Source organism: Pelodiscus sinensis, chromosome 19 (genome assembly GCF_049634645.1).
Source record: "Pelodiscus sinensis isolate JC-2024 chromosome 19, ASM4963464v1, whole genome shotgun sequence".
NCBI classification, from domain to species: domain Eukaryota; kingdom Metazoa; phylum Chordata; order Testudines; family Trionychidae; genus Pelodiscus; species Pelodiscus sinensis.
The window spans coordinates 5,922,259-5,935,271 of record NC_134729.1 but is presented as its reverse complement, the minus strand read 5'-3'; the positions used below and the strand labels follow the sequence as shown (position 1 = coordinate 5,935,271).

Genomic DNA, 13,013 nt, shown 5'->3' with positions numbered 1-13,013 from the left:
CTACTTTTTTATATGGGAATTAGATACAGGAGCACTGTTTTCTTCCCTCCTCTCCCCCCCCCCCACCCAATCTTTTAAGTGAAGCACATCATGTTTTCATGATGATCTAGTGATCCTCTGGAATGCCAGCCTTTTGTTATTCTTAGTCACCCTGATTTCCTCTTTTTATAACAAACGCCCTGCCCCAAAGGCAAAGCTGCAAGTAGCTCAAACTCTGTTGCATTTAAGAACAGCTTCTGGAGCCAGGTCGTGCAGCTTTAAGCAGATCTCAAGTATGAAATCCAGGGAGTTCAAACTACTGCCCCCCAGACATTCATAAATGGCATCCTTGCCTCCAGTGACTCCTTGGGCTTCTCTCACCCCATCATCTCTGAGTCCTTCTACCTTCCCCAGTGTTTAGTTTGTATTGAAAGAGATGCCAGAGCTCAGCTCTAGCACAAATTAACTTGCTGGGCAACTTGATACCAGTGTGGCCAGGCACTCAGCTCTGAAGGTAACGTCACTGCCAGCAGCAGTGCAGAAGTAAGGGTGGTATAGTATGTGGTGTATTGCCACCCTTCTGCACTGCTGCAGTGGCTTTGGGACCTCATGCATGGCATGTGGCTCAAGGTGGGCTTTGCACTATCACACAGGAGCTGCATCTTGCCACAACCCACCGCCCTCTGGCTACACCTGGCTTGGGAGAAGTGTCATTTCAGATTTGGGGGAGGACAACTTTTTACCATGAATCCAGCGGATACTTAGGGCCCTGAAAACTCTAGCTGGGTGAGGTAATAGCTTTCATTGGACCACACATGGCTGGTAAATGGGTTTAAAGAAGGTCACAGCAGATAGGCATATACACCAGTGTTCCCAGAGTGGCAGCACAGCTTCACAGGTGATTAATCAGCCCTGCCCCGTCAGAGGCTCAGGGCTCTGTGCATGGAGCTCACAGACTGGGCAGGGCTGATTAATCACCAGTGAAGCTGTGCTGCAGCCCAGATTAGAGGGAACACTGGACTCCACCCACTCTTGTTCAGATGGGGGCGAAGGGAGGCAGCTGATCTCAGTCACACTCAGTCTCCTGCACCCACCTGCCTGACTTTGGACCAAAGGAGTGAAGCTTACTGGTGCAGGTGCTGTTTGTTTCCTTCTCCTGCTCTGGCCCCAGGCTGCCTCCAGAAAACAGGAGAGAGCTCAGCAGGAGAGTCCTGACAGAAAACTGGGCAGGGGTAGGGTGTGTGTGAGTAATGTGACCCTACTGCATGCCCTCCAATGTGCCATCTCTCTTCAGGGAAAGGGATGGGATGGGAGCAGGTTACCATGCTGTTCACTGTGGAGAGATAAATGTGGGCTCCAGTCTTGCTGGCAGTGCCTGGGAAAATTGCAAGCCCTTTCCTGGACAAGTGGGATTTGTAACATAAGAACATAAGAATGGTCACACTGGGTCAGACCAAAGGTCCATCTAGCCCAGTATCCTGTCAGCTGACAGTGGCCAATACCAGATGCCCCAGAGGGAGGGATCACAACAGGTAATCCTCACGTGATTCCTCCCCTATCTCCCACTTGCAGAGAAAGAGAGGTTAGGGACACCATTCCTACCAATCCTGGCTAATAGCCATTGATGGACCTAACCTCCATGAATCTAGCTAGCTCTTTTTTGAACCCTGTTAAAATTCTAGGGAGGAAGGGGAAGAGAAAGGAGGTAGACCTGGATCTGCTCTATGCTAACACACAACCCGATAGCAGGGCTGCTCTAAGCCCTTACCCAGCTGGAACACAAAGAGACAAGCAGTGCGTGTGCGCGCGCATACACACACACACACATACACACACACACACACACACATACTTTCTCTCTCTCTCTCTCTAAATTCTCCCTCTTCTGCATCAACCTCAACCACTCATCCCTAGCCTCTTCTAGTACAGCCTATCACACCTACTTCCCACATGGTCTTCTGTCTCAGGAGTGTGGGAGCCTCCCCCAGGCCTCCGGACACCGACCCCTGCTGGTCCCACCAGAGGAGTTAGCTGATAGAGTGAATGCCTCAACGAGAGAGGGCAGTGTATCCCCTCCTTAAACCCAGCTTGCTGGCTGTAGATAAGGTCCTGTAGGACGAATCACATGTGCCCCCATCAGCACGTCACTCTGGGCTACAGCCCAAGTCAAGGATCAGCAGTGTTTCTACCATTCATTAGGATCATGAATTCTACCAGTTCATGATTGCTTTTATCTAAGCTGCCTTCCACTTTCAAATGCTCAACCAATTCCTCTCTATTTGTCAAAATCAATGGCCTGTTTTATCAGCATGCACATGTACAGAGAAGTCTACCTTAGCTTTGGATCTGGTAGAAAAGGTTTAGTGATTTTAGATCATAGGACTGCAAGACAGGACCCATTCGGCACTATTAAAAGAAGCAGATAAGGATCATATTTTAGCAATGAGAGAGGAAGAGTAGATTGTACTATCCTATGATCCTTATCTGCTTCTTTTAACTATCCAATTTTTAGGTGCTTATGGATTACCAGTTTTGCCTGTTTGGTTTTCCGTTTGATATTTACATACTCTCTGCTTCTTGTTTTCCACCTCTTTTTCCATTTTTTCCTTCCCCCTCTCCCTTATCCCCTATTTATTTTCGTTCTGGACATCCTAAAATCAAAATTTGGGTCATCTGAAGAAGTGGGCTGTGCCCACGAAAGTTCATGATACCATCTACATGTTTTGTTAGTCTATAAAGTGCTACCAGACTATATGTTGTTATATATATACAATATAATCAAATGGTTCCTGTCTATACTGTATTTATCTCTCTTTGAAGTGTATAGCAAATCATCTGAGAATGATGTCCATTATCTTATGCTTGTCAGTATAGCTAATTACCGGTGATCATAGAATTATAGAGCTGGAAGAGACCTCAGGAGGTCATCAAGTCCAGACTCCTGCCCAAGGCAGGACCAATCCCAACTAAATCAACCCAACAATGGCTTTGTCAAGTTGAGACTTAAAAACCACTAGGGATGGAGATACCACCACCTCCCTAGGTAACCCATTCCAGTACTTCACCACCCTCCTAGTGAAATAGTTTTTCCTAATATCCAACCTAGACCTCCCCCACTGTAACTTGAGACCATTGCTCCTTGTTCTGCCATCCGTCACTATTGTGAACAGCCTTTCTCCATCCTCTTTGGAACCTTCCTTCAGGAAGTTGAAGGCTGCTATCAAATCCCCCCTCACTCTTCTCTTCTGAAGACTAAACAAACCTAAATTCCTCAGCCTCTCCTCATTGGTCATGTGCTCCAGCCCCCTAATCATTTTGGTCACCTTTCACAGGACCCTCTCCAATGTGTCCACATCCTTTCTATAGTGGGGGCCCCAGAACTGGACACAATATTCCAGATGTGGCCTCACCAGAGCTGAATGAAGGGGAATAATCACTTCTCTAGATCTGCTGGCAATGCTCCTCCTAATGCAACCTAATATGCCATTAGCCTTCTTGGCTACAAGGGCACACTGTTCACTCATATCCAGCTTCTCATCCACTGTAATCCCCAGGTCCTTTTCTGTAGAACTGCTACTTAGCCAGTCGGTCCCTAGCCTGTAACAATGCTTGGAATTCTTCCATCCCAAGTGCAAGACTCTGCACTTGTCCTTGTTGAACCTCATCAGATTTCTTTTGGCCCAATCATCTAATCTGCCAAGGTCACTCTGGACCCTATCTCTGCCCTCCAGCGTATCTACCTCTCCCCCTAGCTTAGTGTCAGCTGCAAACTTGCTGAGGGTACAATCCATCCACTCATCCAGGTCATTAATAAAGATGTTGAACAAAACTGGTCCTAGAACCAATCCTTGAGGCTCTCCACTAGAAACCGACTGCCAACCTGACATAGAGTCATTGATCCCTACCTGTTGGGCCTGACAGACTAGCCAGTTTTCTATCCATCTTACAGTCCATTTATCCAATCCATACTTCCTTAACTTGCTGGCAAGAATATTGTGGGAGATCATATCAAAACTTTGCTAAAGTCCAGGTATATCATATCCATTGACTTTCTCATATCCACAGAGCCAATTACCTCATCATAGAAGCTAATCAGATTGTTCAGGCATGACTTGACTTGGGATTGATCTGGGGCTGGACTTGATGGCCTTCTAAGGTCTCTTCCAGCTCTATGATTCTATGATTCTATGACTTGTCCTTTGTAAATCTATGTTGACTATTCCTGATCACTTTCCCCTCTTTTAAGTGCTTCAAAATGGATTCCTTGATGATCCCCTGCATGATTTTTCCAGGGACTGAGGTAAGGCTAACTGGTCTGTAGCTCCCTGGATTGGCCTTCTTCCCTTTTTAAAAGATGGGCACTATATTTGCCTTTTTCCAGTCATCTCTCCCGATCTCCACGAGTTTTCAAAGATAATGGCCAACAGCATTTGCCAACACCCTCAGTACCCTTGGATGCATTAAATCTGGACCTATGGATTTGTGTATATTTAGCTTTTCTAAATAGTTCCTAACCTGTTCTTTCCTCACCAAGGGCTGTCCACCTCTTTCCAATATTGTGTTGCTGAGTGCATTAGTCTGGGAGCTGACCTTATCTATGAAGACAAAGGCAAAGAAAGCATTGAGTACTTCAGCTTTTCCCACATCATCTGTCACTAGGTTACCTCCCTCATCCAGTAAGGGCCCTGTGACCTCTCTGATCACCCTCTTGTTGCTAACACGCCTGTAGAAAGCTTTCTTGTTACCCTTCACAATTCTTGCTAGCTGCAATTCCAATTGCGCTTTCGCCTTCCTGCTCTGGAGATAGGTCTGTTTGGAAGTCACCATGATTGCCTATTGTTTTACCCAAGACTGAATAGTCAATAGGCTACTGGAAAACTGTATAAAGACCCTTTTAGACCTGATTCTTTTTATCTCATCTCTGCTTAGATACTCAATGGGGAAAGCTTCAAGTCCCAAGATTGTGATCCTGGAATATCCTGGTACCCTTAAAATGGACACTGTAGACTGATTCTGTAGGAGCAATCTTTTAACTGATACTTTTCTAATAAATATTAGTTTAGTTAGCTATCGGCATGTTTTGGGAGGAAATATTTATTAATCAGAGGAGTAGTGTGTCCGACCCTATGGGATTGGTAGAACTTTCTTATGTGATGAATAAGATCTTTGGTAATCCTCATCACATTTGACTTGGGTGTCTGGATGGTGGCCTAATGATGGGTTGCTTTAAGGGAACTGTCTTGTTAGCTTCAGGGTAACCAGTAAGGTATCATAGAGGCTATTCTGTGTTCACCTGGTAAATCTAAATATTGGAATAGTCACCCATTCCTTATGGCCCCAGTTGAGCAACTTCTACTGGCTCACCTGGGCGCTGGTCACCTATGAATAATATTAATCTTGCCAACTTCTTAATGAGTACTATTTGAAGTTTGTAGGCTCAGTATTCGTAAAATGCGCTGAGATACTTGTTTGCAAGGCGCGTAGTATTGATATTGTCTTTTCCACTTGAAACTTTGATGCAAATGTGTTTAATTTGAAGAAATTTGTTAAAGTTTGATTGTATGATCTTGTTTCTGGGGAAAACCCCCCCAGGCTACGTCTACGCTGGCATGATCTTGCGCAAAAACTCTTTAGCGCAAGAGTGCTTGCATTGAAGTGGTTGTGCAAGAGAGCATCTACACTGGCATGTGCTTTTGCACAATAGCATCCATGCCAGTGTAGCTGAGACAAAATACAGGACTATGTAGCACTTTAAAGACTAACAAGATGGTTTATTAGATAATGGTTTATTAGTGTAGATGCTCTCTTGCGCAAGAAAGCTCTGATGGCCATTTTAACCATAGGGCTTTCTTGAGCAAGAAATTCATGTTGCCTGTCCACACTGGCCTCTTGCGCAAGAACAGTTGCGCAAAAGGGCTTATTCCTGAGCGGGAGCATCATAGTGCTTGCGCAAGAAGCCCTGATTTCATACAGTAGAATGTCAGTTTACTTGCACAAGAACACGCGGCCAGTGTAGACAGGAAGCACGTTTTTGTGCAAGAGCGGCCGCTTTGGCGCAAGATCGCACCAGTGTAGACACAGCCCCACTCTATAGGCCCTAGTATTTACAAAAATGAATTACCTGCTAGTGGTAACAGAGCAGAAGACATATTCAAAATACAGAATTATATTTCAACTTTATTGAGAAGCCTATGTCTCTGTAGCAACAGCCTGGTTCTGTAGCAATTACAAAAGACAAATAAAACAAAAGAAATTGTATCAAAAGTACCTTCAGTGCAGTTGAGCGGATATGTCTGGTGCTTAGGTTTAACCTTCTATCATCTTTCAGTAAATATGAGCTCCCTGCCATTTAACGCCCCCCGGCTACTCTGTTGGCCTTTACTAGTGCTAATTTACCCTTCTATAATGGGAGCATTTTGTTGTGCAGATTGTTGTTTCAAATCTGATTTAAATTGACGAGCCTGAATTCTCAAAGGGGCTTTGGCATCGCAATCCTGAGCAACATGGGGCCCATGAAGCCCCAGAAACAAGACCGAGTTCCAAGCTTGACTTAGGTGCCAAGGCACTGTATATGTCAGGGTGGGTAACCTCAGGCCCAGCAGCAGATATGGACCCTGGCTTGCCTGGATCTGCCCCTCCCCGCAGCACTGGGGAGCCTGCACTGGTTCTCCAGCCCCTCCTCCTCTGCCATGGGACTGGAGCACACAAAATCTACTAGGCTAGGCCCCCCCTTCGTCTCTGATGGGCGAGGGGAATGTGGGGAGTGTCTTTCTCCTTCTCAGCTGGGGGGGCATGTCAGTGAGGCGGCCCCCAACTGATTTTTCTGAGAGTCAGTAAAATTCACCACCCCTACATGACAATCAGGGAATAATCAGTGCATAGAACGGGATCCACAGAAGCTAGCAGGATAGCCAGTGAGAAATGCTGATCAAAGCTCTCTAAAAACTGGATTGAGAGGCACCTGACTGGTATATGGACAAATCTGACACCAAAGTTAGGATATGCTATGGATGCTCAGTAAGTTTTCCGTGTTACCCTTATCAACCCATCAAGGCAATTTAGCTGTGCAACTAATTTCTAAATAAGTAGTGTTGACATATTACAAGGCTGCTTTCTAGAGATAAATGGGAATAGATAGGAACCATGGTGCTGAAGTGCCTGTTTTTCAGTGCATAGAGTTAGTTATTTCACAGCATATCCAATGATATGGGGACGAGTAGGGTTCCAGGACAGGGGAGCTTGTATGTGCCGCAACTTCAGTTCTGAGAACCCTGCTTTCTCCAACTCTTTCCAGGTCTCTCTGGTCAGGCAGCACCCGTCTCCCAAATATCTCCAGGTTGGGTTGTAGACCTGTTGCCAAAAGTAGCCCCAGCAGGAACGATCTGCAGCCACATGCTACAAGAAATATAAAGCACCACCCTGGGGGAAAAAAAACAACCAAAATGCTTCAGAAAAGGCAAGGGCTTTTAAAGTCATCAACAAAATCTCCCCTTCCACTTTGGAGACACAACTCTTGGATCAAACTCCCCATATTCTGGCCATCTTTGGTTCAGGCTCTCTTCTAAGGGTGTGTCTATACTGCAGGACTTAATTTGAAATAAGCTATGCAAATTGAGCTATGTCAATTGCATATCTTATTTTGAAATAGGGAAACATCTACACAGCATTTATTGAAATAGAGCACTCTTACTCCTCATACAATGGAGTCAGAGTGAAAAGTCCTCCAGCTTGACAGTATTTTTGAAATAACTGCCTGCTGTCTAGATGTGGATGAAGTTATTTCGGATTAGCACTAGTTATTTCGAAATAGTGTTGCAGTGTAGATGTATCCTAACTATTATGTCTTCAGGAACTGCTACCCAATATCAATTATCCATGGAGGCGTTTCAGCATTCCACCATCTTTCCATTCTGTCTTATTTCACTCCTATAAGATTTAAAAATACTATTTGGGGAAGCTACATAATCACAGTAAGGTTTGAGTTCCAAGTGGAAGAGGAAGGATATGTTGATACACATCCCCGTATCATTGGCTATTTTGTGACTGGGGGTCAGGACTCACGGATTCTGTTCCCAGCTCTGCCACTACTACCTTATGTTCCCTTGAGTGAATCATGTAACTACCTGTATTTCAGTTTTTCCATCTATGAAATGGGGAGGATCCGAACACTGAACATACCTACCAAGTGGTGATGGTTAATTCACTGATGTTTATATAGCACATTGAGGTAGGTGCCACTAGACAAGGATCAGATGTTCACTTCACTAGTAGTTTTATGACATGCGCAGCTGATTCATTGAATCCACTGCTAGAGAGCAGATCTGGTGCAGCCTATTTCAGTAATTAAAAACACCACATCAGTAGCAGAACTAGTGCTGAGAGCAAACGTATTCAGAACATTCAAGGCCATTTTTGGTGAGGCTGATGTAGGAGTTATGGATTCTAATTTGAACAGTTCCCCCCTTTGTGGCAAAATTGCTGTATACGTTTTTTTCCCCACCTTGTAGTTGAGCTCTAAAGTGAAAACAAAATGTTGTGGATTCACTGTGTGGACACTCACGAGTAGCTTTTTTTCAGTTGAGCCTGAGCCTGTTCCCAAGTGGTATAAGATAAGCCAGTGGTTTTTAAACTTTTAAAATTTGTGGACCCCGAAAATATTTTGAATGGAGCTGTGAACCCTTTTAGAAATCTTAGACATAGTCTGTGGACCACAGGTAGAAAACCACTTGGTTAAGTAAAAAAAGGCACTCTTACACTAGAATAAGACTGCTTTACAGGTATGACTATCTGCTTAAGTGTCAAAGGGGTAGCTGTGTTAGTCTGCAGCTGCAAAAATGAGGAGTTCTGTGGTATCTTAGGCTGTGTCTAGACAGTAGAGCTATTTTGGGATACTGGAAGTATCCCGAAATAGCAATTCCATGTCTTTAAATGTTCCTGTTATTTCGAAATACCTTTTGAAATAATGGGCATGCTATTCCGGCATCCCTGTAACCCCCTCCAGCTTCACAGTATTTTGATACTATTTCAAAATAACTGCCTGTTGTGTAGACGTTATTTCAGAATAGCGCTAGCTATTTCGAAATAATGTTGCAGTGTAGGCATACTATTAGAGATTAATAGATTTATTTTGTGGGTAAAACCCCCCTTTGTCAGCTGTATGGAATGGAAATTACAGAGGCAGGCATAAATATACTAGCATGTAAAAAGAAGGGAGTTACTATACCAAATGGAGGACCAGTGCTAAGGTGGCCAATTCAGTCAGGGTGAGTATGGCCCACTCCCAACAGTTGATGAGGAGCAGGAGTGGCCTGAGTCGGGCTGCGGCAGCTGGTGCCCCAGGTAGAATGCGTGATTGGCGCCCCTGCCTGCACGGCTGTCAATGGAGTAATGTCATCATCGGGCACCCTGTGACGTCATCATTGGGCGCCCCGTTGAAGGTGGTGCCCTAGGTGACAGCCAAGTTGGCCTATAGTCACGGGCTGCCCCTGATGAGGAGGTGTGAATCCCAAGAAAGGGAAAATTGTTTTTGTAGTGAGACAGCCATTCCCAGTCTCTATTCAGACCCAGATTAATAGTGTCAAGTTTACAAATTAATTGCAGCTCTGCAGTTTCTCTTTGAAGTATGTTTTTTATTTTTTTTTTAATTGAAGGATGGCCACTTTTAAATCTGTGACTGAGTGTCCAGGGATCCATCTCTTGGTATTCACTCCTCCTCATCGACTCTCCATTCATTACTCTACGCTCAACAGATGTGTCCATTCCAATGTTGCCATAATGTCCCCATTGCCTGCTTGAGAGACCCTGAAATCACACACTCAGGATCTCTGTTTGAAATGAGGGTGTGCCTTCAGAATTCCTCTTGGGTGACAACGCTTTGCTGAACAGAGGTAGCGAGTACAGGAGTACTTGAAATTCTGGGCTATTGGATGCACAGTAAATATTACAGTAGGAACAGTAGGGCACCAGAACAGCTGTCCAATTTCTTTCTAACAAGTGGGTTTCATGTAACAAGGCTGCCAGCTGTTCTAGCTGTCACTATTGTACTCTCTGATAACAGAATTTAATTGCCAGAACTACAAAGGCAAGGGTCTATTTTCAATTTCCTTTCACCTTAATTAGGAAAAATAGCAAAGGCTCAGACAGGTAGAATTCCAGTCTTGGTTGCTATGTGGTCTGCTGAGTAAGAGTGAGATAGCTTTTATTTTAACGAGAAAGTTACTTGCACTTTCATTTCTATGTTTGAACAATGGCAATTTTCTAGCTATGTGTTTTGAGATTCATGGACTAGAAAGATGGCACATTTATACTTCATTCTTAAGCTGAATGAGGGATAGTGGGAGGGAAATAAAGGATAAGCTTTTTGGAAGGACCTAAATAACTTGGGTGTTTCAGTTTCTTAGTTGTTTAGGCACCTAAGACCCACTGACTCATAAGGATATTTAGGCTCTGAGGTGCCTTAGTCAGTTTTGGAAAAAGAAATTAGACTCTGATGCCACTTAGGTGCGTCTGAATATTTGACATGGAATCCATTAAGGGATATACTCGGGTAATTTGGGCATCAAATAATTTGAATGCATAACTTGTAGCATGTTTGCATGTGGATGTTTTAACTAAGCTGAACTAAACTTAAAAAGAATTTTAAGGGAACACCTGTTTGAATGTAAACACTTCCCACTAGTGCATGTAAACCAAAATTTGAATTGTCTGCCAGCAGGAGTGGAGTGGATGAGCCTGTTTGTATTATCTGCATTATTGTGATTTTTAAATTTGGTTTAATGATGGCTGAACACCTGGCAATCAGGTCTGTCTTCATTTTCTGCTCCTTATAGGAACAGGGAGAAAATGTTGTCTTGGCTTTTATTTGAATGTTAGCCACATAAAGTCAAGACATCCCAGTGATAGCTGTCTTATTATAAGTGTATGTAATAAACACTGAAATGGTGTGACACAGCAAAGGAATTAAAGGTAGCCTGCTTCTGTTTTCCTTTTACTTCTTTCTACTCAGAAAACTACTGGCCAATGTTCCTTGTAGGCTGTGCACTTGTTCAGCTGCTCAGAAGAGATTCAATTGCTGCCCAGCTGATGAGCAGAGCATCCACAGCTGGGTTTGCTGTTTCTACAGATGGTGCACAGTCATATATGCTTCCGTGAGCATACAACAATTTATTCCGCACATGGGTGGGAAAAATTGAAGGGAACATTGCTGCTGGCTTCCCAACAAACACATACAAATAAATGCTTTAGGTGATGAAGAGTTGGATTGTGGCTAGACCATCATGTTGGAATTTTCAGTCTCTGCTCATAGGAGAACATGGGGACTTCTCCCTCACTGCGTCCCTGCAGTTCATGCATCCAGAGGGGGAGAGAAGGTGGGTAATGGTTTTATCCCTGCACACTAGGCTAGTCGGGGGAGAGAGGCATCTCTGGGGCAAGTGGCTCCAGACACGCTCTCATTTGGTCACTGTGCATGGCACAGCTTGGCCCAAAACCAAATACTATCTCCCATAGTATGCATACTTACCAGCCTCAACACTCGCAGGACTTCTCTCAGGACCCGCTCAATGCTGTGCACCGAGCACAGCACCAAAGTGCAAACGACCACATCCATGGAGTCATCAGCTACTGGGCGTAGATCCTCAGCAGAGGCCACTATGGACCCTTCAAACTGGAGGTGGGGACTCTCGGCAATGCTCTTGAGGAGGAACTTCTCAAAGTTGGGGTTGGGGTCAGTGCATGTTACCCGGCATCTAGATGGGTAGAACTGGAAGTTGGCACCTGAGCCTGTGCCTATCTCCAGCAATCTGAGCTCCCCTGAACGTCCTGCAAACTCCATCAGGTTGCTGAACAGGTCCTGTTTCTGTTGAAAGAGCTTGCGATTGTAGGCAGTGGAGATTCTGGCCATGAAGTATGGGAAAATCTTCTTACAGAGGGGGTCCCATAAGCCCAGATACGAGAGCAGACATATAGGCAGGGTAAGAAGCTGGATGCATCCCTGGAGGAGAGGGATCAGCACCATCAGTGCAGAGAGGAGAATGCAAAAATCCTCACTCTCAGCTGTAAACAGAACGTCAAGCCCAGTGCTGTGTCCCAGCTTTATTGAGTGTTTCCTAAACGGCGCTTTCTCTCTTGGCTAACTGGCTGAGGCTGAACTGGCTACGTCCGGCTTCTTCAGTTGGCTGCCTTCCTTATTCTGTCTTAAAGAGATAGAGCACTGTTTAGTCATAATTTAACAAGCACAACTGAAGTGAGATGCATAGGGGAGAGAAATCTGTTTGCTAATGTAATATTGGGCTCAATCCTTCAAGGTCCTGGGTGCTGTGACCGGGTGAAGCAAAGCATTTAAGTATGTGATTAACTTTAAACACTGGAGAAGTATTATTGAAGCTAATGGTGCTACTTACAAGTTCAAAGCTAAGCACTCGATTAAGTGCTTTATTGGAGTGGACCAGAGCACACACCACCTTGCAGGACTTGTCCCATTGTCAGCAAGAAGCAGCAATTCCACACCTCAAGCACATTCTGGATTGGCCTGTATAGAGGGTGCTGTATTGTTGTAACACTGCCTGCATTGTGTCGGACACAGTGTGGCATAAGAACATAGTTCCACTTCCTCCACTTAGTGGGGAAGGAGAGTCCATGCAAAGTACTTCAAAAGGAAACACCAAAAATGGAGACTAACTAGCTTAATACTGCTGAAAAGGATTGGGGGGTTACAGTGGATCACAAATTGGATATGAGCCAAAAGTGTGATGCAGCTACAAAAAAAGGTAGCATGTTGGTGTGTATTCAACAAAGCGTCACATATAAGACACGGGTGGCAGTTGTCCTTCTCTACTTGATACAGGGGGCTGGATGTGGTCCCTTCCAGTCCACCATTTCATGATTCTAGACAGATCGCGTCTGTATAGGGGGTGGATTCAAAATATGTTTTTATATATGTGTTTTATATATAAATATATGTTTCATATATATAAAACCCTTGCAGAAATCTGGGGTGGTGAGAAGAATATCTGACCTCACATGTTCCCAATCCT

General features: G+C 44.5%; 1 protein-coding gene across 1 annotated transcript; it reads right to left on the bottom strand.

Moving 5' to 3' along the window:
• Positions 1 to 6,138: 6,138 nt before the first annotated feature.
• LOC102453766 (thiol S-methyltransferase TMT1A-like) lies at positions 6,139 to 12,529 on the bottom strand. Its single transcript, XM_006131157.4, is given in 3 exon segments — positions 6,139 to 7,398; positions 11,501 to 12,173; positions 12,381 to 12,529. Coding segments are annotated over 2 exon segments (732 nt in total). The 5' UTR covers positions 11,996 to 12,173; positions 12,381 to 12,529; the 3' UTR covers positions 6,139 to 7,161.
• Positions 12,530 to 13,013: the final 484 nt, after the last annotated feature.